Source organism: Hesperophylax consimilis, chromosome 31 (assembly GCF_061612785.1).
Source record: "Hesperophylax consimilis isolate HC1 chromosome 31, BYU_Hcon_1.0, whole genome shotgun sequence".
Lineage (NCBI taxonomy): Eukaryota > Metazoa > Arthropoda > Insecta > Trichoptera > Limnephilidae > Hesperophylax > Hesperophylax consimilis.
Window position 1 is genome coordinate 12110667 of NC_142866.1, and position 27133 is coordinate 12137799.

Below are 27133 nucleotides of genomic sequence, written 5' to 3' on the forward strand. Positions count from 1 at the left end.
TTGAATAGGATCTGTGCATAACATGTATCAAGCTGGACATCACTCTTTATTTAGTATACTTTCAGATTGTTCACACTATGGTTTATGGTTTCCTATGATAAGTTACATCCTCGATTCACTTAAAGACAGCTCAAAATGCTATCTCTAGGCGTCCTGAATTCTCCGTGAATGTTGTACATCAATGTACACATTTTATGCTAATAGACTCTTGAATTGATTCTACAATGGAATAGTTGAGGAAATAAATCCCACTTTTATTATTATTTGCAATCCAGTTCTGTATTATTGAGTACTTTAGTGATATATTTGTTATTTCTAACATGTTGTATTGACTATCAATTTGATGATGTGACAAATCCATTCACATAAATTACAATTACAATTATTGCATTACTCTTGCATTCAATAGATGAGTGAACTGTGAAGAATCATTGATTTGAAAAGCTTTGGTGCCTTGTTTTCCATACGTATGTATCACATACCAACTTTGGTACCTTGTTTTCCATAGTATCACATACCAACTTTGGTACCTTGTTTTCCATAGTATCACATACCAACTTTCTTTTCAAATAAATCAGTGGTCATTTACTTCCTCACTTAACCTTTCTATGAATATTTTTGCCGGTATTACAATTTGAGTTACAATCGGTTGCCAAGGTTGATGATTGCGAAAAATGTACATGTGTATTATTACATTATTATATATGTATTTATTTAATTTTTTTACTATTTTATCATGCATCTCTAACTATTTATAATTTTTATAAGCTTCCCATCGCATGGAGCGATCTATCATTTATTTTAATTACGTTTGCTTTTTGATTTATATTGCTAGCCTATTCCACTTGTACATTTATTTGTTGGTATAAAATTCCGGTCACTTGGAGGACAGTAGGAATGTCGCAAGTAATTTCATCACTCTATTTCCATTGTTTGTTTTACCACATTATGCTTCAGAGAGTTTTATGTTTTCCTTTGTGGTAGGAACATCTGCTTTAAGCGGAGGAATAATAGAATGCACCCCTTGCAACGCATCTCCTATTATCCTTTCATATACATATTTCTATGTACATATTTATAATGTACTACTAAACTAAACTAAACTTGTAGAAGTGAAGAAACATTTATTGTATGCAAAGTTATTTGGCTGATAGAATATTTGTCATTTCATGTATAACTAAAACATTATGAATCTAAATAAAATGAATTTAAAAATACTAAATTTGTTATTAATTTTTAGATTAGTATTCAACTTATTCATTAGCGATTTTGGCCAATTACAAGATACCAATTTAATAGACAATAGCGAATTTCGAATAACCCAATGCAGAGTTCTATAAGTTCAAAGTTATTTGAAGTTATTTGCAGTATTAGGAATAATTGTCAATTCGGATTGAGAACAAGGAGTAATGTTTTCCCTCACCTATACCTATGAAGAAAAACTGGTTTAAAGAAAACATCACGTTGATTCATTGCATTTAATTTGTTTTTGAAGTTATTTGCAGTATTAGGAATAATTGTCAATTCGGATTGAGAACAAGGAGTAATGTTTTCCCTCACCTATACCTATGAAGAAAAACTGGTTTAAAGAAAACATCACGTTGATTCATTGCATTTAATTTGTTTTTATGGGAATTATTTTTGTAAATTTCTTCCAACAAACTAGCATTAAACTTATACATAAAGCTTATTCACAGAATTCTGACCATATGCTCTTAGATAAACACAAATGTTTTTCAGCAAAATATAATGGAACCCAAATATAAAGTTCCCACATAAGAGGTTTTGTTTTTTCGGTCCCTTTAAATTTTTTTTTAAATGGCATTATATTTTCCATATGTAAGGTTTTTTCCACAAGAGGTTTTTTTTTTATCCGATCCGTTGAAGAATCTTATAAGATAGTTTCACTGTAGCATTATGTTGTGCCTTGCTCTTATTTATATACAAAGAGTGTGAAAGTCAGTTATGAATTGCAGTTATTTTACAATTCCATTCATCAACCATCTAGACGCAGTGTATGAATCTGAAATTTTACCCAAAAACCAAATAATTTTGATTTATGAAAAACTTATCAAAACCGAAGTGCATTGTTTCAATAAATTAAAATTTTACAATAAATTTTTAATTTGATTCCAGCCAGCAAATCCTGCATTTTGGGCCAGCGTTTTCAAAAACTAACATTCGACTTAACAAGTTAACAAATGTTAATTTCTTTCAAGCAAACAGAAGACTTTAATGTATGCGGATGTATGGGTTCGTGATGTGTGAATGTATTCAAGTTACATCAGTAGTTTATACTTAACAATATCTTTGCGTACGGTGCAGCGACATTATTGTACACAAAGTTCTTAAGTTTCAACTTCAAATTTGGTGACATTTGGAGGCGTATGTTAATGCTTGCATTTCTGGCTTCCCATTGGAGTACCAAATGAACATCAACTTGACCAAATTAGATCATGCGATTAGCAGTTAACTTAGTTGTGTTATGTTAAAATTATTTGTACGACATACCGTATCTAGTAGTTCATATTATATTGAAGGTTCCATTTCAATAATTTCATCAAAAACACTACAGATATCAGTCCATTAAATTTTACAATTCACTTCTTACACAATTCAAAACTTCTACACCTGCACAATACGTAATATGTTATGAAACTTGTTGCAATTCTCCCAATTGAATGTATTTTTTTCTCTCCATATTATTTTGAATATTTTTTTTTTTTTAAATTGCTGTTTTTTAAAATTTGAATTGTTTATACCTGTATTCCTTTTTAAAATTAATTAACTCTTACCCTTGCAACATGTCCCCCACAACACAGGTGAATTCCTATAATTTGAAATCCATAACTTTATGACGTTTAATAGCTTAAAAAAATGCATAGGTACACAAAATTTCAGTATCTCAAAAATAATTTATTTATCTTAATGCTTTTTTGCATTTCATGTGATATGTATTTTTACATTTCACTATTGAAATAACAAGTACCACATACGAGCACTACAGTACTCTCAGTAATCCGTCGCTCAATTATCCGACAACTGTTATTTTTACTAGTCGAAAGCACAAAATCATGGTCTATAATTTGGCTACAACTCGCAGGTGGAAATTACTTAACAGCCTTACTAAATAAAAACCACTTCATATACGTTAAACCGTGTTTTTGTTACACATTGTATAAAAGCTGAAAACGTTTAGATTCACTAATAAAAGTGGCAATGACTTGATTCTTTAAGCGCCAAACCAGTGCAAACCCGCGATTGACAGCTTCTTTTATGTCTCCTTTGTTAATCATATTTTGTTCATAAAATGGTCAATTTTACTGTTATATTCGTGTAACATATTTACAACTTATTTGTGTTATTTTTCGTCAGTTTTAGACAAGTAATTACATAATAATAGCATTTGTAAAATCTACTTCCAGGTTATGTAAAAAATTAGGTAAAACACTTACGCTAGAATTCAAATTGAATTTTATGGTCTATATTTTACAAGAAATTCTTTAAAGTGATGCTTTTTAATACCTTAAATTCCCAATGCATGTATCAAAGAAATAAATGTTTTGAAATGTGTAAGCAATGCGTTAAACGTTTCAGTTTTTTTATTGTTGTTTCCTTGAAATAAAAAGCAATTTCAAAAGTTTTTAATATTTTTTTTGTATGAACGATATAAAAAGTGAGTCAATTTTTGTTTAGTAAGTTTACAAAATGGAGCCTTCTCACAAGCATAAACACGACAGCTTAACTTAAAAAAATGGGAATTTTACGAAAGATCGATAGGGGTGTTGTTTCTTTGTTTGTATGAAATACTTGTTTTAATTTTTAGCAGATTTTGTATGTACGCACTATAATCCACCACTTTCACTAATTGGACACTTGCCCAGTTTTTGGGGTGACGAATTAGTGAGAGAGTACAGTAAATAATTATTTATGTTTATGTGCCATTGGCATGAAAAAAATAACTACTGGATGGAACGCCTTTATTTTGTGTGTGTGCTAATTTTACTGTGACAAATGGCGAATTGCGGTTGTTTTACATAATTTTATTTCGATTAAAAGTAGATGTGTTCTCCTGTTCTCTCCATTTGTTATTTTATTCATAAATATATGTACTTTTCATATTATAAATCTTCAGATAATTTAATGAAAATCCTTGCCCAAAATCATCAAAGGAATGGTGACTGCTGAGACCACCCGGTAAGTAGATTGCCCATTCCAGCATTTCCTTAAAGCGCCCTAGCGATATAAATTACTGTTCATAACTAACAAAATGAGTTCACTCAAGTGTTTATCCTTTTTCAGCTGTTGAGTAGTGTTCTTTTGTCCTTTGCTTCAATTAAATAAATTATTTTTATTCTACGCAGCAAGATATCTAACTACGAGGAGACTTATCATACTTCATCAATACTTACCTCCTGGCACATACAGATTTACTTACATGGAGATGTTGTTAACTAACACTCGCTAAATATAACTTGCCTTTTGTAAAACATAGCTCTTTACCCACAACAGTTTTGAAAGCAGTTGAACAGCTAAGATTATAATATTGCCAATTGCTACGGTCACATTGCCATCTTTATTATAAGTGTTTAATGCGAGAACATACCTGAAGAAATAATTATTGTGAATGCCATATGCAAGGGTTTTAAAAAAGTTGAATTTGTCTGAAAGACTACTTTAGTGACACGAGGGTTCTGGTAACCATTCTAATAACCATTTGCGTCCTCACAACATCTTCCCGTCAGGTGGATGGCGGCGATCATTTCTTACAAACCTCTTTGTTGTCTGTCAGTCCAGCTAACTTAATTAGAAATTTCAAAATACCCATAGATTGAAAAGTGTTGAATTTGTCTGTAAGTCTACTTTAGTGACACGAGGGTTCTGGTAACCATTCTTATAACCATTTGCGTCTTCACAACATCTTCCCGTCAGGTGGATGGCGGCGATCATTTCTTACAAACCTCTTTGTTGTCTGTCAGTCCAGCTAACTTAATTAGAAATTTCAAAATACCCATAAATTGAAAAGTGTTGAATTTGTCTGTAAGTCTACTTTAGTGACACGAGGGTTCTGGTAACCATTCTTATAACCATTTGCGTCTTCACAACATCTTCCCGTCAGGTGGATGGCAGCGATCATTTCTTACCAACCTCTTTGGTGTCTGTCAGTCCAGCTAACTTAATTAGAAATTTCAAAATACCCATAAATTGAAAAGTGTTGAATTTGTCTGTAAGTCTACTTTAGTGACACGAGGGTTCTGGTAACCATTCTTATAACCATTTGCGTCCTCACAACATCTTCCCGTCAGGTGTATGGCAGCGATCATTTCTTACCAACCTCTTTGGTGTCTGTCAGTCCAGCTAATGTAATTAGAAATTTCAAACATACCGATAAATTGATGATATTTTACAGACATTAATTTAACTAATGACACACAAATCTCTTACCTGGCACACACTCATAGCTGCATACACATTCATACATAGTATAGTATTTGTAGTTTGTTTCTTTGGAACGTTGCCGACTCCCCTTTTCTACCAGTTTAACGCCTTACCGTCACTGCCATTTACAAAGGACCATGTATTATTATTAATCGCAAGTAATTTAGTTACACAACATTCTGCCACATTATGGTTGCTAGTGCTTTTTGTGTTAATAACTGACTTCTTTTGATAATTTACCTGAGCCCAATTCTTTAGAATGCTTGATGCTCAGCGAATGCGTCATTTTGTAATAATATGGCGACAATAGAATAATATGAGTATGCAATTTTAATTTGAGTATTTACTTTGTTGCAGGTGTAAAACGACATTCATTTCATACATTTGTTTCAAATTCCAGAACTGTTAAATTAATATAGATGTAAATATTTTGTACATATGAACTAATAGATTGAACCTATTTATCTGTATATTTGTGTCTTTTAAAGAAACATAGAAATTATCTAAAATAAATTACTTTATAAAATAATACCTACTTTGTTTTTAATTATCCTATCTTTAATTTAAATTTTTCCTATCCAATATCTAATGTTTTATTTTTCCGCTCTCAAATTAAAAGGGACACGAATCTATTTATTTTCTAAAATCAAGTTCTTGGGAGAATGAACTTAGTTCACATTGGTTTTTATGGTTCCTTTGGTCAGGAGTCGATCTGTAAAAATATGTAGCATTGAAGAAAAAAATTGAAAGTAAGAGAAAACGAAGAATAACTGATTTAATGCGAGATAAAACAATTTCTGGAATCTAAAACAAAAACAATAATCTTTGAAAGCAACGATAGTAATGTCCTTGATTGTATTTTGGATGGATTTAAAACATATTACATTAAAACAACAAAAGCAGTCCACGGAAGGGTGTTTCATTAGAATTACTGGTTTGAAGAAATAAAGTGAAATCAAATTTCAATGTGACAATTTATATTTTTAAACAAAACTGTATTCACAACACAATAGGCACTAATGACGCAATAGATTAGAATATGCAATCATGTATACAATACAATATGTCTAGATGACTTTTTTGATTTCGTCGTAGAAAACCAGTACAAGAGCGCCCCCGGTGCCGCGGAGCACGTTGGAGAAGGCACCCTTGAAGAAGGCCCCCATACCCTCCGTGGCCAAGATTTTCCTCCAGCAGTCCAGCGTGTTCCGGTACTGCATTTCCTCCTTCTTCTTGCCTGACTGCATCATCATCCTTCTCCGCACCGTGTCAAATGGATACGATATGATGCCAGACATTGTGGTTACAGCCTGCAACCAAATATTCATTTAACCTACTTAGTCTAAACCTCGACTGAGAAACAAACAAACGTTCATTGGAGGAATTTTATCAATCAAATAATTTCATTTGTGAAACATTATTCTTAAATCTATTTATACACACACGCTTATACTACGAAACTTTGGGGGGTGATTATTGATGATAATAAGAAAAAAAAAACCAAAGCAGTTCTAATTAATAAAAATTGACTTTACTTTTGCTAGTCGTGATGCACGTGTTCGGATAACATCTGAGAGGTGTTAGGATCTACACGTCTAGTAAGAGCGGTTATTTGGAATCACGTAATTTATAGGATAGCTGACCGAGTGTGGAGAAATCATAATTAATATAAAGGTGTGTTTATATGAATGTTTTATAAATCGCACAAAAATAAGAGATTACGATTAGATTTTTTTTTTTTGTTATATAATTATTTTTGTAAAATTTTTCATGAATTACTTATTTATAATTATTATTTCATGAATCGCCCCCAAAGTTTGGTGATATGAGCGTGAAACATGGTGTAATAATACATAAAGAAAAATATCTGTGTTGATTTGGTTTTTAAACAAATTTACAATTTAATTCAGAGATTGATAAAATTTTACAGACTTGACCTTCAAAACAGGAGAAAGATCACTGTCTTCATGAGATTTCGAAAAACCACCTCCACCTCTTTTTCCAATCCCTTAAAGCAGATACTTTAATAATAAAATATTTATTTATTAACTAGGCAAAGTGCCCGACGTTGAATGGGCTTTGCACAGAGTTTTTTAAAATCAGATGTAGACAGAGGAGTGCACTCCATATAGGCACATAAGCACTGCCTACCCTATCGTACTCACATAAAAATATTGAAATTCATAAAATTACTTGTTGACCCTGCAACGCTTCGCTATTGTTAGTGTCTTTCTCAGGCGACTCTGACTTCTTCCACCATTCACTACTCTATACCACAATGTAACTGTTAAAAACTACATTACACCGATTTTAATTCAACTCCATATCTGATTCCGGTGCAGAGGTATTGCGTTAAGTATTCATCGGGCATCCCCGACTTCTACAATTGAAACCACTCTCTAAAGCACTAATAAGAACAACCTTTAAAAGTTTCAGTGTTATTGTTCGACTTCTTTCCGAGTTTTGCGAGCACAAACATACAGTAGGCTGAATTTTTAAATATTAAGATTGTAAGAAATCAATCTACCCTTTCAATATTACATGTCGAATCGCATCGCCGTACGCGTCTTGCCGACCGCCCTACTATAATAGGTCAAGAGAAGGAACTAAGTATGCAAAATGTGTCAAAAACATGTCATTCAAATTTTGGCTATATTCTACATAAAAAAGTACCCGCTTGCGTAATTATATATCCAGTAATTGGCTTGTAGTATGCATAAATGAAGAGGATATTTGATGTGGAAGGTAATCTCAATCAACGTGGGCTAAAGCCAGCAACTTGGTAGATCATCAGTGCAAAATTTCATCAATATTGCAATAAAATTATAGATTTATATAAAAAATAAATCCTCGCCGCCTGCCACTAACACACAGACACTCTCCTTTATATAGATAGATAGATCATTAGTTTGTTACACATCACAATATTGACTAAAATGTCACTGCTCATGTACATTTTGGGACCCGGAATGCAGCTGGTTTTCAGCAGTGCCTCTAATATACGCTGAAAAGATGGATACGATATGATGTCAGACATTGTGGTGACAGCCTGCAACCAAATATTCATTTAACCTTCTTAGTCTATACCTCGATTGAGAAACAAACGAGCGTTCCTTGGAGGAACCTTTTATCAATCAAATAAATTCATTTGTGAAACATTATTCTTAAATCTATCTATACATACACGCTTATACTCCAAAGCTTTGGGGAGTGATTATTGATGATAATAAGAAAAAAACAAAGCAGTTCTAATTAGCAAAAAATGTAATATGCTGAAAACCAGCTGCATTCCTTTTCACATTTAATTTTGGATAAAAATACCCAAAAAAACAGTTTTTTTTTTTAAATCAAAATGTATAGGAATTATCTAGTGCTTACTCGAAAAATTTTCAATGTATTTAATTTTTCGGCAAGAAAGTCTTTAGCTTTTAGGAAAAATTTATTTCTCAACAATATTTAGGTGGAAATCCTTTAACTTTTTATTAAATGGAAATCTTTTAGTATTGTTGAAAATGAAAACATTTAAAACACATCAGCTTAGTAGCCGAGTGGACAAATGTGGACAATCCAATGCTAGCTAAGTCCTCCATCATTGCACAAGCAACATTTTCCGCTTAAATAAAAATGTGAAATATATTTTTCCAAGTCCTGGGTCCTCAACGTGTATCATTTTGGCACTTAGCCGGGGCTCCTTCCTAGGTTGGGCCCTGGTGAAAAATTTGATGTATTATTTTCTGAATCCTGTGTCCTCAGTGAGTACCATTTTCACAGCATCCCAAAGATGATATGTTATGCCCTAAGGAGCCTATTTCCTATCGGGGCCTCGCATGTGACGTTAATGTTAAAAATAAACTTAAAGTACAGTTGTGCATGATAACAATATTATTGACCTGTTATGTTACAAGTTCGTATCTTAATAATATCAGCATTTGCTGAAATGTTAACTGTTAGATCCACCCTCTGACCGCCGAGAGATTGCCTGCAGTAAAATCAGGACATAATAATTTATGTAGCTTCCATATTGGTGTAATCCAATCATTTATTCCACAATCGATGGCTTACCCACTACCAATAAATTAAAGATGATAACATTTGTGAACTGCATAGCCTAATAGATTACTTGTGTAACTTGAGTATGCAGATTGCAGTATTTTATTTTTTGCTACAAATGAGTAGAATTGGAACAAGGTATTGAAAATAACATAAACACCTGAGCTATGCCCCATGACACAAAAAAGCTAGTATTTTTGGGGTCTGGCAGCAGGCCCTTTACTGTGTCAAAGCAGCCGAAGTAAGACGCTCTGTAGATGACGATGCCCTGCACGGAGACACTAAAGCCGCGGTACAGTCCCACCGGGCCGTCGCTTTTTACCGTCTTAACGAGGCAATCCACGAGCCCCTGATACTCCCTTTCCTTGCCACTTTTCCCGACATCCGCACCCAACCTGTAAGCAATGGTAAATACAACAAAGATTATTTGACAGCTGTAGTGGCTTAGTTTTACATTAGCTCCACCAGGCCTTGAGGAACATAATTTCCCTCAGGGCGTATGTGATCTGGAATGATGAAGATCTGGGAAGGAAAAAGGTATGATGGTGGGTAGGAATCTGGAGGTCAGTGTGTTTAGAAGTGACGGATGTATTTAGCTTAGTGCTTCAATTTAATAATCTTCAATCCAGAAAAACATATAATTGGTAGCATATGTTTTTTTAATATTTTTAAGGGACAGAAACTTGTTCAGACATTTCATCTTTACCAGTTTGTTACTTTACGTAAGGCCAGTACTGAAACTATAAAAAATAATCGTTGGCTTAAATATAATAAAATTTAACAAAAAGAGTAAATGCGCTTAAAGTTTTTCCTGTGGTTCATCACCCAACAACAAGTCTTATAAGTGACTATCATCAAAAACAGTAAAAGATGAAATAAAGAAACCATTCGTTATTTTCTATGATGTTAACTTTGTTTCATTGAAAAACAGTTTGGGGTGCTGATAAAACCTTTAGAGTGTTTTCTACATCATTATTATTTTGTCTTTGTGGTTATGCGTTTTTTACACTAACTTCACATAGGAGGTCCTGAGGAAAATAATTCCCCTCAAGCTTACGTCATCTTTGGTGTGCTATGTCTTCTGGTTCCACAATGTGTCTTTCCAGGTCTCAACTCTCCTTTCCACTCCTCTTTGGTTCCCTAAAGGCCCCACGACTGAAGAGTCCACTCCCCCTTGGTTCCCTGAAGGCCCCACGAGGGAAGAGGGCCTCATCTCTCCTCTCCACGCCTGCTTGGTTCCCTAAAGGCCCCACGATTGAAGAGTCCAGTCCCCCTTGGTTCCCTGAAGGCCCCACGAGGGAAGAGGGAGTTTTTGAATGGTCCAATTTTTGTCCCACGAGTATTTAGGTCAAAAGAAGTTCCACTACAGAAGATCCCTGATTGCGGGGTAAGATCTAAATTCTCCGAGATGCGACCCTGTTTCTCGGAGGCACCATTCATGAATTATAAATTTATTTTTAATTAAATTTATTTTATTTAATTATCACACATTACCAAATAATGCTTTTAAAAAAATACTGCTAAAGTATTAATAAAAATAAAAACAAAATAATTCACCTTGTCCTCGCGTAATCCAAAGGATAAACGAATAACAAAGATGTTGCTCCAGCTGCCCCTCCAGAAGCCAAATTTCCAGCAAAATATCTCCAAAATTGTGTGTTTTTATTCACTCCTTCCAAGAACATCGATTTATAAATGTCCTTGAATGCAAAGTTCAATGCTTGGGTAGGAAAGTATCTTATAACGTTTGCTAGGTTCCCCCTCCAAAATGCTGCAAAACCCTGTTCTTGTGGGATACGTCTAAAGCAATCAATCATTCCTGTAATAAATAAAAAAAAAACACAGAATTATTAACTTTTTGAAAAACTTTTTTATGTAATATATTGCACAAATTAATCACCTTTATATCGCTGATCTGCTGATATTTGTTTTGAGACATGCTGTACTTGGAGTAGTAGTTTGACTCTTTCAATGGGTGCCACAGCCGTTTTAGAAACTGCGGCAGAAACGCCTCCAGCCATGAAGTCCTTTGCAAACGACAAGGCATCTTTGGAGCCCTTTCCTCCTCCTCCGGATGATTCACCGTCCCCCATGATTATTTTGAGATTTCAATATTATACTTAAAACACAAACAACATAATCAATTTTAAAAGTAAGACAGATTGCACGCTTGAATTAGGGCAATGGCCGAAAAAATCACGAAATAACAATCATAGTGTTAGAACTTTTGTTTTAAAAAATTGTCAAATGGAACGATATTTATTTATGCTTTACATACCTACCTTCAAAATTCATGGCTTACAAATATTTATTTTACAACTTGCCCCATTTTCGTTCATTTAATTTTTTATTAATGGGACTTGGACACGGTCAAGCGGCTTGATCGCAAGCACGTAGTTTATTGTCTATGGCACTTTGTGTCAAGCATTTTGACCGTGTACCGAAGCTGGCTTGCAAGCATTGCGCAATTCTACGTGCTTGCGGCGAGGCTTGATGCGAATTTATATTTTTGTGGGAATAGACAAACGACAATAGACAAATAAATATCACGTATCATAAACAATGATATAAATTGAATAAAATTGTTGTAAAATAGGTACTTAGTTATTGTTTTGTGTTCAATTTGTAGAAATCCATCTAATTTAAAAATTTTGGAAGTATTTTAGTATTTTTTAATAATTATGACAGCGGTTTTCAAGGTCATTAATAATCAAACTGTAGAATAAATAATTTTCTGAATTTTCAATGGAGAAAACATATTTTTTGTATGAATACCGCACAAGATATTCATACAAAAAATAGCTGTAGCCTGTAATACACTTTGCAAATGCTCATGGGTAAAGCGGTACCTTAACTTGTACCATTCTTGACACCAAATTCGTTTCTTTTTATTATTTTATTCAAACATAAAGCTAACGTAAGAGCCAAGAACGCTTTGTCTTTGACAGATTCCATTTTGCCGCGAGTCACGAAATGACAGGAAGGCATAGAAGTACATATACATAGACCACCACGAAATCACAGGAAGGCGTGGCCATGCTTGACGGAGAGGCTTGATGCGGGCTGTCAAGCCGCTAAGCATAGACAATAATAGACAACAATAGACAACAATAGACAAAAAAACTACGTGCTTGCGATCAAGCCGCTTGACCGTGTCCCAGTCCCTGATATATTCCATAGACAAATAAACCGGGTATTGGAATATCTATGGTATTGAATAGAGAATGTCAGAATCAGAAACCGTGAGTGTTATTTATGCGTGAGTGGTTCATTTATGCAGAAACCTAAAGACAGTGAGAATTGACTACGAATTTGGTTAACAATATTAACATATTATTAGTTTATTTTAGGTGTGATTTTTGTCTCATAATAAAAAGGACATTGTTGTTCGTCATAGGGTAAATATTCAACAATTTCGTCCAAATAAGGGTACACATCGAAATATGTTTGTAATACAGTTTGCAGTAAACTAATCAGTAATAATAATCAATCAGTTCTCATTCGACAATACATCGTTCCTTGTGTAAATATTTAACGTTATTTGTTATTAAGTTACGATATATTATTTAAGGGTTTTCTAATGCCCACTAGTATTTAGGTTCATTTGTCGTCTCCGAACCTTCCACTTTTTAAATGACTCAATTCCTCCATCTATCTTCACGAAATTCATTTCTAGATCCCCAGAAAGTTGCTTCAAAATGAAATGTAACAGTACCATTAGTAGCATTTTGATAAATATTGGTAATTTCTATTATATTGGTTTCGATATCTTTGGATGGTTTGCAAAATCAGATATATTACCTACATTAAATTCTTACTAATATTAATGTCAGCATACCCTGAGCAAATGATAGTCATGCAGTAGCCAGATTGCAGAGCAAATAATACAAGCCACGTAAATTGAAAGAATAGCAATAATTAATTGTCTTTTTATAATATTTCAAGTGTGATTGGATAACAATCAGGACAGAAGAACTGGCCAGTTTCACTATACGTGCAGTGGCGTAGCTAGGTAACCAAGGGCCCTGGGGCAAATTAAAAAATGGGGCCCCACTGCTATGTAAACTGATTAGGTTTTATCAAATAAAATTATGAAATATACAAACACTTTAAAAATGCTAAGCTACTTAAGCTCTTTTTTGTGCACTACAGACTGCAGGGCAGGTAGTAAAAATATTAAACAGTAACAACATAAATTACAATTAATACTTGGTGTAGGTTTGGCTAATAAAACGAAATAGAGAAGATTAAAGGGTTTATTATATAAAGGTCGTGCCTACCAACTGACTAAATAACAATTATATTTACAATTTTTTCCTAGCTTTAGTTTTCGCAAAAGTATCAATGACTTCGTTTAAATCCAGGCTTGATGCGGTTTTGTTTTCAATTGCTATTAGCGATAAATGTGTTTGGCCCATCTTATTTCTTAAATATTTTTTTTATTATTTTTAATTTGCTAAATGACCTTTCAGCTGCTGCAGAAGTGACAGGAATTGTAAAGAATAATAACATTGCTGTAAATACTTCCGTTAGGTCGCATTCTAGCACTCCATATTTACTCATTATTTCCTTACATAATTGGTGAACAGTCCATGCATGAGTTATTTGAGGTAAAACTAGATGGTAAATATTAATAAATTGAAGTGAAAAACAAGGGCCTATTATATCTGAATATTTTGAACACAACCAAAAACGTTTAACTGGCCCATATTTAGAACACGAAAAGTAGTACGATTTTGAAAAACACCTATTGTTCTGGTTGATGTCTGTTGGAAAAGGTCCTGAAGGCTGTAAAGGCCCCATATCAAGAATTTAACGTTTTTCGTTATCACTTAATATTTGGTTCGTGAAGTTTCCCAAGTCATAAGAAGATTTGTCGTACACATTTTCGAAAAATGTAGAGGTCTGTGGTTCTTCCAAACCCTCCGATCTTATGTGTGTCATGCAAACATCATCCACGTTCACATGATCGGCGGCGGAGGTATCTCCAACTGCAATAATTGTCGAATCTTCTTCAGTAGGCTTCTCAACCAACACTGCAGTTACCACATTATTTGAGTCACTATCAATAGAAATATTTTGGCCAGATGTACTTGCAGAAGGCTGACTAAAAAACTTGTCAATTTTGGGCAATTTTTGTTTACTATCTTCTCTTTCTTGGCGTTGTTTGCGTTTAAATGCACCACTGGGTTTCTTCTTTTATCCATATTTTAATGCGCTACAAATGTCGTTGGGGAATGAGGCACATATCACTATCACTGCCAACCTACAGAAAGAATTTAAGGGAATTCCCAAGGCATAACTTTTGAATTTCTCTCTACTAAGTTGTCATGATTAAAGTGGGGTTGCAAGTTGCAACCTGTCATTTATTTTGAAAATGGGAGAAATTTCCAAAAGTTCAGTTCGATCGAGATTTCTGGTAAGGATTCGAGGGCCCCCTGAGCTTGAGGGCCCCGGGGCACTGCCCCGCGTAGCCCCTAGGTAGCTACGCCGCTGTATACGTGTAGACTATGGTTGTGGCTCCATACACAGCTAAAGAGAGTATTATTGACAGAATAATATTAACTGAATTACATGAACTAAATTAAAGCATATAAAAAAATTCGTCATCACACCACTGTAGTGTTTGGCATTTGTTGAACTCCACTTATTCCAACAGTCCAAACTCCAACGCTTTTTGGAAAATTCCTCCATCCAGGAGATGACAGCCGTCGGTAGGTACCCAGTGAATTCTGTGGATCAACATTGGCTTCTTGACTTCGATGACTTCAGTGTAGCGCTTCACGTAAGGCAGATGCACCGATTCTCGTTTATTGGCCCCTTGCACGTCTTGAACAATATCAGTATTATGTTTAAAACGTCACTCCATCTTAGCATTCGGTTAAACTAACTGATGTAGATACTGTCATGTCATTTTAAATCAATGAAAATATTATGTATGGTGGTATAAAATGTCACTTCACCAATTTCATTACACTTTTTTCTGGTCCTTAGCCGGCAAAATTACAATTAATGTATTTTACAAATTAGCCTGTATATTTACACAAATAATAAAATGTGTTAACTTATTTTAGGAATTCATTGTAAATGGAGAATGTAACTACATAAATCAATCCAACATAATATAATCCACTACTGATATCCACCAGAACACAGGAACATATTATAGCAGTTAAGATATCTTGCTTTCGCCACCAGGATAAGAAGCCAACACCACTGAGGCAGTCCAATGTCCTATAAAATGGGAGAGTAAGTTTGACAAAAGACTGTTTAGTATCATGTTATTTATTTTGGTCACTCTTCTTTTATTTCCAGCACAAAAGAAATAATTTTAAATTGGACATTTTTTATTTTATTAAATCACTCTAAAACAACAAAGTTTTTGTTCAACGAAAACTTTTCTAGCAACAATTTTAATATTTAGGGTTTTTTTTCCAATCTGCAACGTTTCACTAGTTTATACATGATATTATTATTATTATAATGAACTCATCTAATTTCATAATAAGTTTAACAATAAGGGCCCGTTCCCACTTCCTTTTAAAAATCGGACATCTGTTCTGTTTAAAAATCAGATTCCCTAATAATAATAATATATTTTTATTTGAAAAATTTTGCAACTATAACTAAGAATACATGTTAAGTGTTCATAGTGTACATTTGTTCATAAATCAGGTATTAAATAGAACAAACAACAGAAAATTATAATATAAAATATAGGTAGTATGTAACAAATAGAAAAAGTTGAGGTTTCTCATAACCTGTTTGACTAGGTTATGAGAATGGCTGTAGAGTTTACACCGAGCTGTTCACTGTTATCCAATATGATTAAAAGTCATCTCCGTCACTTTTCATTGGATGGATGGTTAGCACAGTGCATAGTTTAAAAATCGTGTCAGAACCCGCTCACCCATATGTTTGTATGGTGCTGTTCAGACTTGTCGTTCCAACATGCGCCCCGCTACAAAACCCCGACCCCGCAACCCACCCGCTCTCCAACCGCGGGAAGAGGGCTTTTTAGATCTTAACGAGTTGATCTGAAATTTAAAAAAAATAAGTCAATCCTCTCTCACACGTCATTAACTCGTCGAGGTTGGTCCGACTAACGTTGTTGAGACTTTAAACATGGCGTCACTTGTGTTAGACATTTTGTAACAATTAGATCAAAATAGTCAACAAAGAATGACAGGATGTAAAAATGACAGCTACAGTAACTGTTTAGATGTGAATGTACATGTAAGTGTATTTGCGTCATGAGTACACAACAAGATTTGGATACTTTTGTTTTCCTGTGGAAGAATTGAATTGGTGTATTAACATTAACACATTCAATGTAATGTTTGATTTTTCAGCATCAAAGAGGAACCTATGGAAACAGCATCAATCAAGATTGAGGTAGTCGATGACAGTGAAGAAGAACCAGATGACCCTTGGTCGTTTTTGACTGGAAAGATCAAAGTATGTCCTTTGTTTTGTTTACATGTTCAGATTATTAGCAATATTGTGTAGGTACTAGAAGAGAATAGGGGAAGTACGAGGATTGTAAAGCCATTCCAAGCAACATCTTCTATTTATATAATAGAAACAAAACAGTGATACAATATTACAAATATTTCATAGTGGGTACCAAAAATATTCTTAAGTGGGAACAAATTAGGCCATTTAAAAAAATAATAATTTCATATAACCGAAAAAACTAAACTTTTGCATGAAAACATCACACCTGGCAATATTATATTTGGATTTCACTGCACATTTTGGGCCTTACTAATGATGTGTTTGGTGTAAAATTTAAAACACATTTATTAGTATTGAATATATGGATATTATTTTTGCATGTAATTTAACTGTAATATGTATAAATATTCTGCATTGTTTTCTAACGGGAAAAATCTGTTTAAAGCAGGTTTATTTGCGAATTTGCGACAGTAATAACCAAGCATTGCCGTTTACTTCAAACATTTTCCCTATAAAACAGAGGTGTACTGTGATTCAGATCAATGATGGAATTTTTATAGCCAAATTGAGATTGAACAAGTTGCTAAATTAATAAAAAAAGTCTAAACACACATCCATATTAATATAATATTACAAGTCAGGACCGAGCTGTTGATAAATAATGGTATTACAGAAAGACTTAACGTAGGAGGTTTTTTATAACTAAAGTGATGATATGTTAGCAGCTCAATGCACTTGACTCGATTTTATGGTATTTTGAACCTAAAAAAATGCTCCTAGCATATATATATCCTGTATTTATCTATGTAAAAAAAATATTTTTTCTAATATTAAATAAAAAAAAAATAAAAAAAATATATATATATATAAATATATATATATGTATATATTTTTTTTCTATTAGTTTGGCAAGGAAATAATTTTTCCTAATATGTATTATTCCAGCTTGTACTAGATGCAATAAAGGTGGAAATACCCCAGTTGGTAGAGAGTCAGTCCCAGTAAGACTAGAGAGGATCTGGGTTCAAATCCCAGTTGCGACCGTTACCTTTTTTATTTTCTGTGTCTGTCTGTTCCGTATTTTGTCCATTGTTTTCGTCAACGATTAAATATTACAAAAAATGTATCCCTAATAAAATTGTATGTAAAACTGAATGTAAAAATCATTTCTCTGAATATAAGTAGCTATTCTTGGAAAACTACTTTTGCAATTTTGCAATTGTGCAAATTTTGTTAAATACATGCAACACATTATTTGGTGCGTCAGTATCATTTACAAAACAATAATTTTACAAAATAAAAGTAAATAATATGTGATTAGTGTCAGCTAGCACACTAAATTTTACCGGCGTCACACAAAGCGGTTTTATGGGAGCTCTGCTTCCCAGTACTTTTAAGTCCTAAACTTTGTAGTATTAGTCCTTTTGATAAAGTAAAACTTAAGATAAGAATAAGACTAAACCTTCAGATATTTGGCTTTTAAAACAAAATATACTAACCTGAAATACATGTTTTTAAAGTTTTTTTACTTATGCATTTAAAAATAATATTATTTTACCATAAAGGTTGGCTCTGACCTTGCGATAACTCGTCTAGGTCCAAATAAAACTTTAATTGACCTCACACTTTTTATATGTACATATTACAATTATTGCGATTTTTTATTGTTTTAGCCATGCAATGCGAATGTTATCTTGTCAAATCTTTTGTTGATTTTAGCAATCCAACCTGTGATTTTATTCCCTTGCAGTCTTGTCAATCTTATGTTGATTTTAGCAATCCAACCTGTGATTTTATTCCCTTGCAGTCTTGTCAATCTTATGTTGATTTTAGCAATCCAACCTGTGATTTTATTCCCGTGCAGTCTTGTCAATCTTATGTTGATTTTAGCAAATCAACCTGTGATTTTAAGGCGAAGAACTACGAAGTAATGCAAAATGTTTTTTGATGGATTGATGCTAATTCGCCATTGTTTAAAAATGGATTCTAGTTCTGAGGCGTGGTCTTGGACGCGTCGTGTAGCGGTAATTTCGCTTACTGAAATCGACATGACTTCAGTGTCGTCTGCAAATTTTCCTATTTTAGTTTTTTTGGTGCGATGGTTATAGATACTGGGGCGGGGGATATTGCTTAGGTAGATATTGAAGAGAGAATAGAGCCTTGAGGGACACCTGCTCACTTTAATAAAATTCGCTATGAGTTGAAGCATTGAAAGGGGGATACCGAGGAGGTACATTTTATAAATGATACCTCTGTGCCAGACTTTATTGAATGCTTTGCAGACGTCTAGGGAGAGGACTACACTGTGTTGGCGAGAGTTGAAACCCCTTGTTATTTGTTCGACCACCCGCAGAAGTTGATGGAGAGTTGAGTGGCCTGATCGAAAGCCGTGTTGGAAGTCTGGATGAGTTTTAATTTTTCAAGTATTTTACCTAGCTTTTACCAAGTAATCGGTCAGTGGTTTATGGCCTGAAGGGGGTCTTTACCAGGTTTTGGGATGAGAATAACGTCCGCAGTTTTGTAGTCTTGTGGGAATAAACGAAGTCTAAAGGATGCGTTGCTGACGGCTGTGAAGGCGCAAATGGCTTTGGAGGGGAGGCATTTTAAAATTTTATTTGAGATTAAGTCGGGACCGTGAGATTTTTTATGATTTTGGAAATTTTCTGAGGGGTTGTGAACAGAATTGGATTGTCTGTAGGGATTTCTGTCAGAATGGATGAGACTTTTGAATCTACGGTTGAAACGAATTGGGGGTCATCGTAGGTCGTGGTCGGGGAAAATTGTTCTTCGAGACTGTCAGCAAAAGTCTCGGCTTTGTCTCTAGTGGAAAATAGACTGTGCCTTTTGGGACCGTAAGGGGACTTATTCTGGTCGGGGGTTTTCTAAGGGTTTTATAGAGTTTCCAAAAGGCTGTTCTGTCTAGATATATTTTTGATGCTTTAATTATATACCGTGAGTAGAACACATTAATATTATATTTTGATTCATAAATCCAGAAAAAAATAAAGTATAAAAACTGCTTTAAAGTTAAAAATGTCCTACTTACGAACCCATTTTCGGTTATATTTTTATTGTATAATGTGGAAAATTAAGTTCTTTAGAAAATGATTGTAAAACATTTAAATATTTGTGTTTGAACTTTGCAAAATAAAATAAAACAAACTTTTTTGCAAGGTTTTTTTCTTGCATAAATCAAAACAGGCGGCTTGCATTAAGTAGGAATTTAAACCATATCACCATCTACATAAGGAATGTTATTGTTAGCGGCCCGATTCCAAATGTTGCATGAGACGGTGCATCGCCATGATTTTTTTCTGGCCGATGTTAGTTTTCAACCTTTTAGCAACCTATTCTTGTTCACCATCAGAAGCATGGATTTCTTTATTAATCATTACCTGTCACTTTCATTAGCTTTGCTGTTTACTACCAGTCACCTTGTATCCATTTAATTTCAGCTGGAGCCTCTTGATTCCTTCCCAAGTCCCATCGTAGCCAGCGACAGTCATGAAGATTTGAAGCCAATATTGGATGTGAAGCAGGAGGTGTTGTCTTCTGGATGTATTCTTAAGCATCTTTTGACAAAGAAAAAACAAACAACATTCCAAACCACTATAAAAGAAGAAATAGATAAATCTCCCACTAAAACGATTAAACACGAGATTCTGGAAATTGACGATATTTATTCAAATAATTCTGAAGCCAAAATCAAACCAAATTATTCTTCACCTAAAAACAAACAGAAAACTGTTATTACTAGGCCTTTGATATCTAACGTCAAAACTATCAGAATCTTAAACACAGAACTTTTGAAGAAAGAAAAGTATGAAGAGCCTGAACTTTTTGAACCCATCATCACTACAAATAAAAAGGGTAATGAACGCCAAGAATCAGGTGAACTTGAAATCTTCAAACCTGCCGTTACTATGAACGAAAAAATTAAGGCCCCGCAAAAGGCTATGAAAACATACAAAAGCCACAAATTATGCAACACTTTGTTGAAAGAATATTTGTGTAGCGTTTGCAAAAAACCATATGGAAACATTGTATCTCTAAATGAACACGAGCTAACGCATACAAAAAGCGCAAAAACTTATACCTGCAATTTGTGCAGTTACAACAGCAGCAATGAGAGAAGCATAATCAAACACTCGGTTGTCCATCGGAAGGGACAGCAGCTATACCAGTGCCCGGGCTGCCGATTTAACACCCCGGTGTTTCGGCAATACAAGCTGCACAAGGCGTCCCACATGGCCAACAACATGTTCAAGTGCAATGACTGCCCGTACATGTGCTCGGACTACGAGAACCTGTCCCGGCACAAGCTGAAGCATAAGAACCAGATGTTCCAATGCGACAAGTGCGTGTTCACCTCGCGCCGCCTCTACTACCTTGACATGCATAAGCTCATCCACATGGGCAGCGACCAGGCCAACAAGTGCGACAGCTGCGACTATGTTGGCTCGCACCCGCGCTACCTTCGCCTGCACAAGAAATTGAATTCCCATTAGCATCCAAGTCACACATATTTACTTTTTTTTTTAGTTATGCACACTATTTAATTATTATAAGTATCTTTTATTTTTTAAGATAATTTTCTTTTTACATAATTTAACCCTGTAACAAAAACGTTTTCCTCCCCAATATAAAAATTGCTGCACTGAAAAAAGCATTTTGCTACAATAAATCTAGACCTTATATGTTAACTGACATTATGTGTAATGATCATAGACATATGAATATTAATAGACGAGAACTTAAAGGCGAGGAGTCAAACCAACAGTTGCGGGACGCAGAGGGGAAAGCTGACTGTGATTCGTCACTAAATCAATCTGACAGTATATAGGCATCTCGCATTATAATATCACCATTTAATTCTTAAAAGTAAAATCTGCTTTTGAAAGAATAGACATTTTTACATGGGAGCGGAAATTACTCGCCACGTTATGAACAAATTTGCGAAGTCCAAATTCGGCAAAGTGAATTTCTTCTATTTTCAGAGTCGAATATTTGGTTTCCGTATTTAGTTTAGACACTTTTATAAATGTTTCATAATTTACTTCCCAATAAACAACGATGAGCACACTTGAGAATCGCTACATTCGAGCAATATTGGAGGGTTGTCACAACCGCTCTGTTCCTATTAATAATAAAATAATGAAATCTTTAATAAAATATATAACATTTCACTTTTAAGAAGATAATAAAAAAGGAAAACAACTAAAAAAACAAATGAAATTATATACACACAGCTTTTACCAGCGATTCCTAAGAGTATTTGGAGTAAAAATTTGGACATCATTTTGCCGTCCGATGACACTTATTCAATTAAAAACAAAAACATGTTTTTATATCACACATCGCCACTCTGTATAACCTAGCGCATTACGTGATATGCACTCCTTCTCGTTCCAGCAGTACCGGACATGCGAAATAACGCGCGTACCTAACACGTGATCCGTTGCGACGTGTGATAGAATGATCCAAAGATAATATATGATCGGTGGCGACGTGCAATAGAAAAATATAATATTTTTAATTTTAATATATAAAAAATATTATCGGACAGCAAAATGACACATACATTTTTCATTCCAAACATGCTCACTGTATCTACATTTTACTTCCAAACATACCAATTATTCACAATTGATAACCAACCATTTATCCTATATTAAGTGTTGTTTATGAATTGTGTAAAATACAAAACTCGTTTAGTAATAACGCCATTAAAGTGGAATAAATTTAAAAATGATTGGTTTATTATCCTTTATTAATACGACGGAGTTCCAGCAAGATATAACAGATGAAAAAATAGACGTTCCAAATGATACGATTATGTATTTTATCAAAGCGCAAAAGGCGAAGGCACATCCCTGATTCTTATGCAAACGGCTTTGTGTTTCGCGTCCAGACGTAACTCGATGTGATAGTATATGTTTCTACAACTGATCCCCATATTATACGATATGAATAAGCTTAAAATAAAGTAAAATAATGCTTACATATGGAATGTAATACGACAATTGGGTTTATTCTCTTTTTCACATCTATTTTTACAAGTTTTCATAGCTCAAGCCACAATTTTGCCGTGTTATTTCGTAAAATGAACCGATGAAGTTCGATCATAGCTCGACGCTAGTTCGCACAAGAATGATGACGTCACATTTTCTAGATTAACGGGAGGCCATACGCGAGCCCAGCTGGCTCCAATGGAACCGGTATGGGGAGTGGGGAATAATACGCTTTTATCACTTAGGGCAGGTCTACTAATATTCATATGTCTATGGTAATGATAATATAAAAGTCGATTTTGGTATTTGGAAAAAATCGTGCTACATACTATTCTCTGTCCAAGTTAAGAACAACCTGCTGTAGTACCAAATTAGGTGTGTTCTGCGCATACCACCCCCCCCCGCTCCTTTCCTTCACCATCGCTCGGCTGCAATCCCTATCTCGCTCACAATTCAGTATATCCTTGGCTTTCGTTCTGAGTGCCCGCGCTTAGAGAAATTAACCCTGCGATAAAATGGATGTTCAGCCGATATGTCCAAATTCATTATCACCAATTACGAAAAACAAAAAATGACAGGTACACATTATTTATGTGTTATTTGTATGAGTATTCGATTTGCAACAATGCATTTTTATAATTCATGGATATAGATAGGTAATTTATGTATAAAATTTATGAATGTTGGTGTTGATCGGTATTATTTACGATGTGGTCAATGGTTAAACAGCATGTCAAAGTAAACAATACCTCCTTCAAAATAAGTGACGTAAGACGACTCATGCAAGAAGATATCGAAAAAGTTACGCCAGAGCATTGGAGTAACTTTGTTCGATATATTATTGGTATCGAAAAAAAATTTTGGAATATCTATCACATTGTTGATGAACTCGAGGACAATAATAATAGTATGTTAGCTTTTGAAATTTCAAATGAATCAATCATCTGAGGAAAATTTATATATTTTTTTGTAATGGAAATGATATTTTATTGAAATGATATTTTCAACTTTGGATTGATTTCTTAGCCGATTTAATAAATCTGATGCCAAATAAAGTAAAATATATATTGTAATACTACCATCATCATTATTTGAACATATAAAATGTTTTAATTTTTTTGTTTTATATGTCGGTAGACAAATAAAATAAAATAATTAATTTATTAAAATAGTGTGTCTGAATGTGTTAACGCTCGTTCTTGTAGAAGTGGGGATAAGGGGCGGAGACATGCGCATCCACGGGTTGTTCTAATGTTGGACCGAGAATATGTAATAATGATGTTATGTAATGAGCGGAATAGCACTGTGTTTTAGTTATATTTTGTATTTAGTTTATTTGATATAACTTTTAAAGTTGAGGTGCATAATATCGACTTAGGGCCTGACACATTTATTAGTGAGGGGATAACTCTGTGTAAAGCAAGAGTTACAAATTATTTTGGGGTTCTTACTTTAAAATGCCGTTATTATACGAAACAAGAACACACCTCCCATGATAATAAAGGACTCCGTTCATTGCCTTCTGCACGAAAGACATTAATTAAACTATCCTCTTCTCTGCAACACGTTAGCATTAATACAGAGAAACTCATCGCTGCTAATCACACCGTAATGTTAGACTTTTGGGGTTATAAGCCATCTTGCACTTCCTCCTCCTTAAGACAAGGTTTTGGGCTACCCTCACAGTATCCATCTTCCATGGCTCATTGAATCAACAACTTTTCTCTAAACTGCACATTTATGTATTTCTGTCTTGATGACACTGCAAGATTGTCTAGTGGCATAACGCAGCTATTGACTTTGGGAATCTTAAAACATCTCTGTTGCTTAAATGTCAACCTGAAATGCCATTTGACGGTGACAATAAACCTTCATCTGTACAGTCTCAAAATGATTATCATATCACAGACCCTTCAAATGCATTAAAACCCAGCTCATCACTGTTCCCAACTATAATCGCAGCAAAACAACCCTAACAATAACTTCTACTCGGCCTACTTCTCACCTCTTAAGTAATACTTTATTTTACCCGGCTCAGAACAGATATTGTCTAGTGAGTCGGGTAGCACACATGAATTTGTTAATAACCTTAAATAAATATAAAATTTCATAATATATGAGCGATAAGTCTGTTAAAAATACGGAAAAAAGATTAATCTAATATTTTGTCTTGCTAACTGTACATGAGTATATCATTATCAAGTATTTTTAAAATATGTACCTAGTTATTTTCTCTCCTGGAAAGTGACCAAAGATATGGTGAGCTTCATTGACAGTTCATTATTACATATTTTGGCTATCTGTCTATTTCTATTTTGTATAAAGAAAATTATAGGCCACTTTCATCAAATTTTAAATTTTTTGTTTTCAATTCAGTCATATCATAATTTTTTTTAAGTGTAATTGGTCGCTTTTTTATGAATTTATTTTACTTTAACTTTTGTGCTTGAACAAACATAACAGTTTTTATTCCCAATATTTTCTCAAATTCGTAGTTAAGATCGAGAAACAATTCTCCCAAAAAAACACTTTTAGAACCAATTAAATATCAAGTACAATAAGACACCACATGTCGCTTAACACTGAACGCACGCGAGAAATTCGAACTACTGAGCTGGGAATTATGGTAGTCCTCATACTGATTTGTAACATACATAAAATAATTAGGTCACATCTTTTTAGAGATGTCGCTAGAGGTAAAGGTTCACATTATTTTTTAAGCTTGAGTTTTGAGCCATCAGAGAGTCGAGATATCATAAGACAAATTTGAAATCAAGCATGCTTGGCAAGGGTTAAAAATGGATTCATTAACTACTGCAGGGCGGAGATTGTAAAAATAAGTTAAGATATTATAATAATTTCTTTGTTCAAAAGTACTTTTACTATAATAAAAAGATTTTTCATTGGCAGAAATGCAAAATGTCAAAATTAACGGAACTCTCAGTGTTACTACAAAAAAAAATATATACATAGAAAATTAATTATGAAAATCGTAGACTTAAAGAAATGTATATAGTGGTGTCACAAGCTAAAAAAACGGATTTGTGTTTTTTGTTAAAACTATGTTTCAAATTTTCATAATCTTAGTAGAATTGTGAAGTCATAAAATGCATGTAAGTGGGCTATGTATTGTGTGTACAATATTGTTTGCGTATGTACAAATATTTATTTATTTGCATATGGATTATACCTAATTTATAATAATTAGGTACCAATTTCCAATTGATATTTCCTCTCTAAGAAGAGTGCCGAAACACTACTTGATAATGTGAAGGCATTTTTATTATTTCTTTGTAAATATTTTGTGATAACAAATACATATTTGATAAACAGAGAAGGGTTTTTTTGTTGTTCTAAATTTTAATAAAATATTTGTCAGTTATATTATACATAACATAAATCGCACATCACACAAGACAAGACTCTTCCCCCATGGGGCCTTCAGGGAACCAAGGAGGAGTGGAGAGGAGACATGAGACCCTCTTCCCTCGTGGGACCTTTAGGGAATCAAAGAGGAGTGGAGAGGAGAGACGAGGCCACCTCCGTGAACTCTTCCCTTGTGGGGCCTTCAGAGAACCAAAGGGGAATGGAGAGGAGAGATGAGGCTCTCTTCCCTCGTGGGGCCTTCAGGAAACCAAAGGGGATTGGAGAGGAGAGATGAGACCTGGGAAGACACATTGTGGAACCAGAAGACAATAATAATAATAATAATAATTGGATAATTTGTAGAGCGCCGTTTTTGTGAAAAATCACCTCAAGGGCGCTGTACAATTTATTTCCTAGGATCTACATTTGTTATTTAGAAAAGATACCAAAACATACTTACCTGGCAAGTCACTTCCAACAAACACACTTATATTAAAAAGTTTATGCTTATAAAAGATAGAACTGCACGCAGAGGACACTATATCAAAAAACACTGGTCGTCGCATGATCTTAAGTCTGCTATTGTTTTTATTTTAATTTAAATGTATTTTAACTGTCTTAAAAGCCTACAAATTGTTAGTTGTTATCATTTTTATTTATTTATTTTTAATTTTTATTTTTATTTATTTTATTTTATTTTTAGTATTTTTTACATTTTGTTAATTTAAATTTAAATTGCCGTCAACTGTGAAAGTGGAGGTTTCTGAAATTATGGATACGACTGTCTGAAAAGGTGCGTTTTAAGTTTA

At 34.0% G+C, this 27133-nt stretch overlaps 3 protein-coding genes across 6 annotated transcripts in view; 2 read left to right on the forward strand and 1 right to left on the reverse strand.

The window, feature by feature from the left end:
* The window catches only part of LOC149409462 (uncharacterized), a 160470-nt gene extending 154539 nt beyond the window's left edge, over positions 1 to 5931 (forward strand). For all 3 annotated transcript variants that reach the window (XM_089649851.1, XM_089649850.1, XM_089649847.1), the window contains one exon: positions 5797 to 5931. The gene's annotated coding sequence lies outside the window, so the exon portion shown is untranslated. The remainder of the gene's footprint in view (positions 1 to 5796) is intronic.
* A 549-nt stretch (positions 5932 to 6480) lies between these two features.
* Positions 6481 to 11663, reverse strand: LOC149409464 (ADP/ATP translocase 1-like). Its single transcript, XM_089649829.1, has 4 exons — positions 11390 to 11663; positions 11047 to 11308; positions 9650 to 9884; positions 6481 to 6749 (listed from the first exon to the last, which is right to left on the reverse strand). Exons 1-4 carry the CDS (start codon positions 11580 to 11582, stop codon positions 6507 to 6509), a joined length of 933 nt encoding a protein of 310 aa, XP_089505955.1. The 5' UTR covers positions 11583 to 11663; the 3' UTR covers positions 6481 to 6506.
* Positions 11664 to 12741: 1078 nt separating this feature from the next.
* On the forward strand, positions 12742 to 26260 carry LOC149409465 (uncharacterized). Of its 2 annotated transcripts, none has more exons than XM_089649936.1 (4): positions 12742 to 12887; positions 15564 to 15738; positions 16842 to 16947; positions 20403 to 26260. In XM_089649936.1, the coding sequence occupies exons 2-4, from the start codon at positions 15719 to 15721 to the stop codon at positions 21453 to 21455; spliced, it is 1179 nt and encodes a 392-aa protein (XP_089506062.1). In that variant the 5' UTR covers positions 12742 to 12887; positions 15564 to 15718; the 3' UTR covers positions 21456 to 26260. The 2 variants fall into 2 exon arrangements, with proteins under 2 accessions (XP_089506062.1, XP_089506061.1); XM_089649935.1 differs by having other exon boundaries at positions 12747 to 12782.
* Positions 26261 to 27133: the final 873 nt, after the last annotated feature.

Excerpts from the sequence above, each read along its gene's own strand:
- LOC149409464 (XM_089649829.1), bottom strand. The coding sequence starts at position 11,582 with ATGGGGGACGGTGAATCATCCGGAGGAGGAGGAAAGGGCTCCAAAGAT. Across the intron at positions 9,885-11,046 it reads TTGGATTACGCGAGGACAAG|GTTGGGTGCGGATGTCGGGA; the intron begins GTGAATTATTTT and ends CATTGCTTACAG. Across the intron at positions 6,750-9,649 it reads TGTCATGGGGCATAGCTCAG|GCTGTAACCACAATGTCTGG; the intron begins GTGTTTATGTTA and ends ATTTGGTTGCAG.
- LOC149409465 (XM_089649936.1), top strand. The coding sequence starts at position 15,719 with ATGTCCTATAAAATGGGAGA. Across the intron at positions 15,739-16,841 it reads ATGTCCTATAAAATGGGAGA|CATCAAAGAGGAACCTATGG; the intron begins GTAAGTTTGACA and ends TTGATTTTTCAG. Across the intron at positions 16,948-20,402 it reads TTTTGACTGGAAAGATCAAA|CTGGAGCCTCTTGATTCCTT; the intron begins GTATGTCCTTTG and ends ATTTAATTTCAG.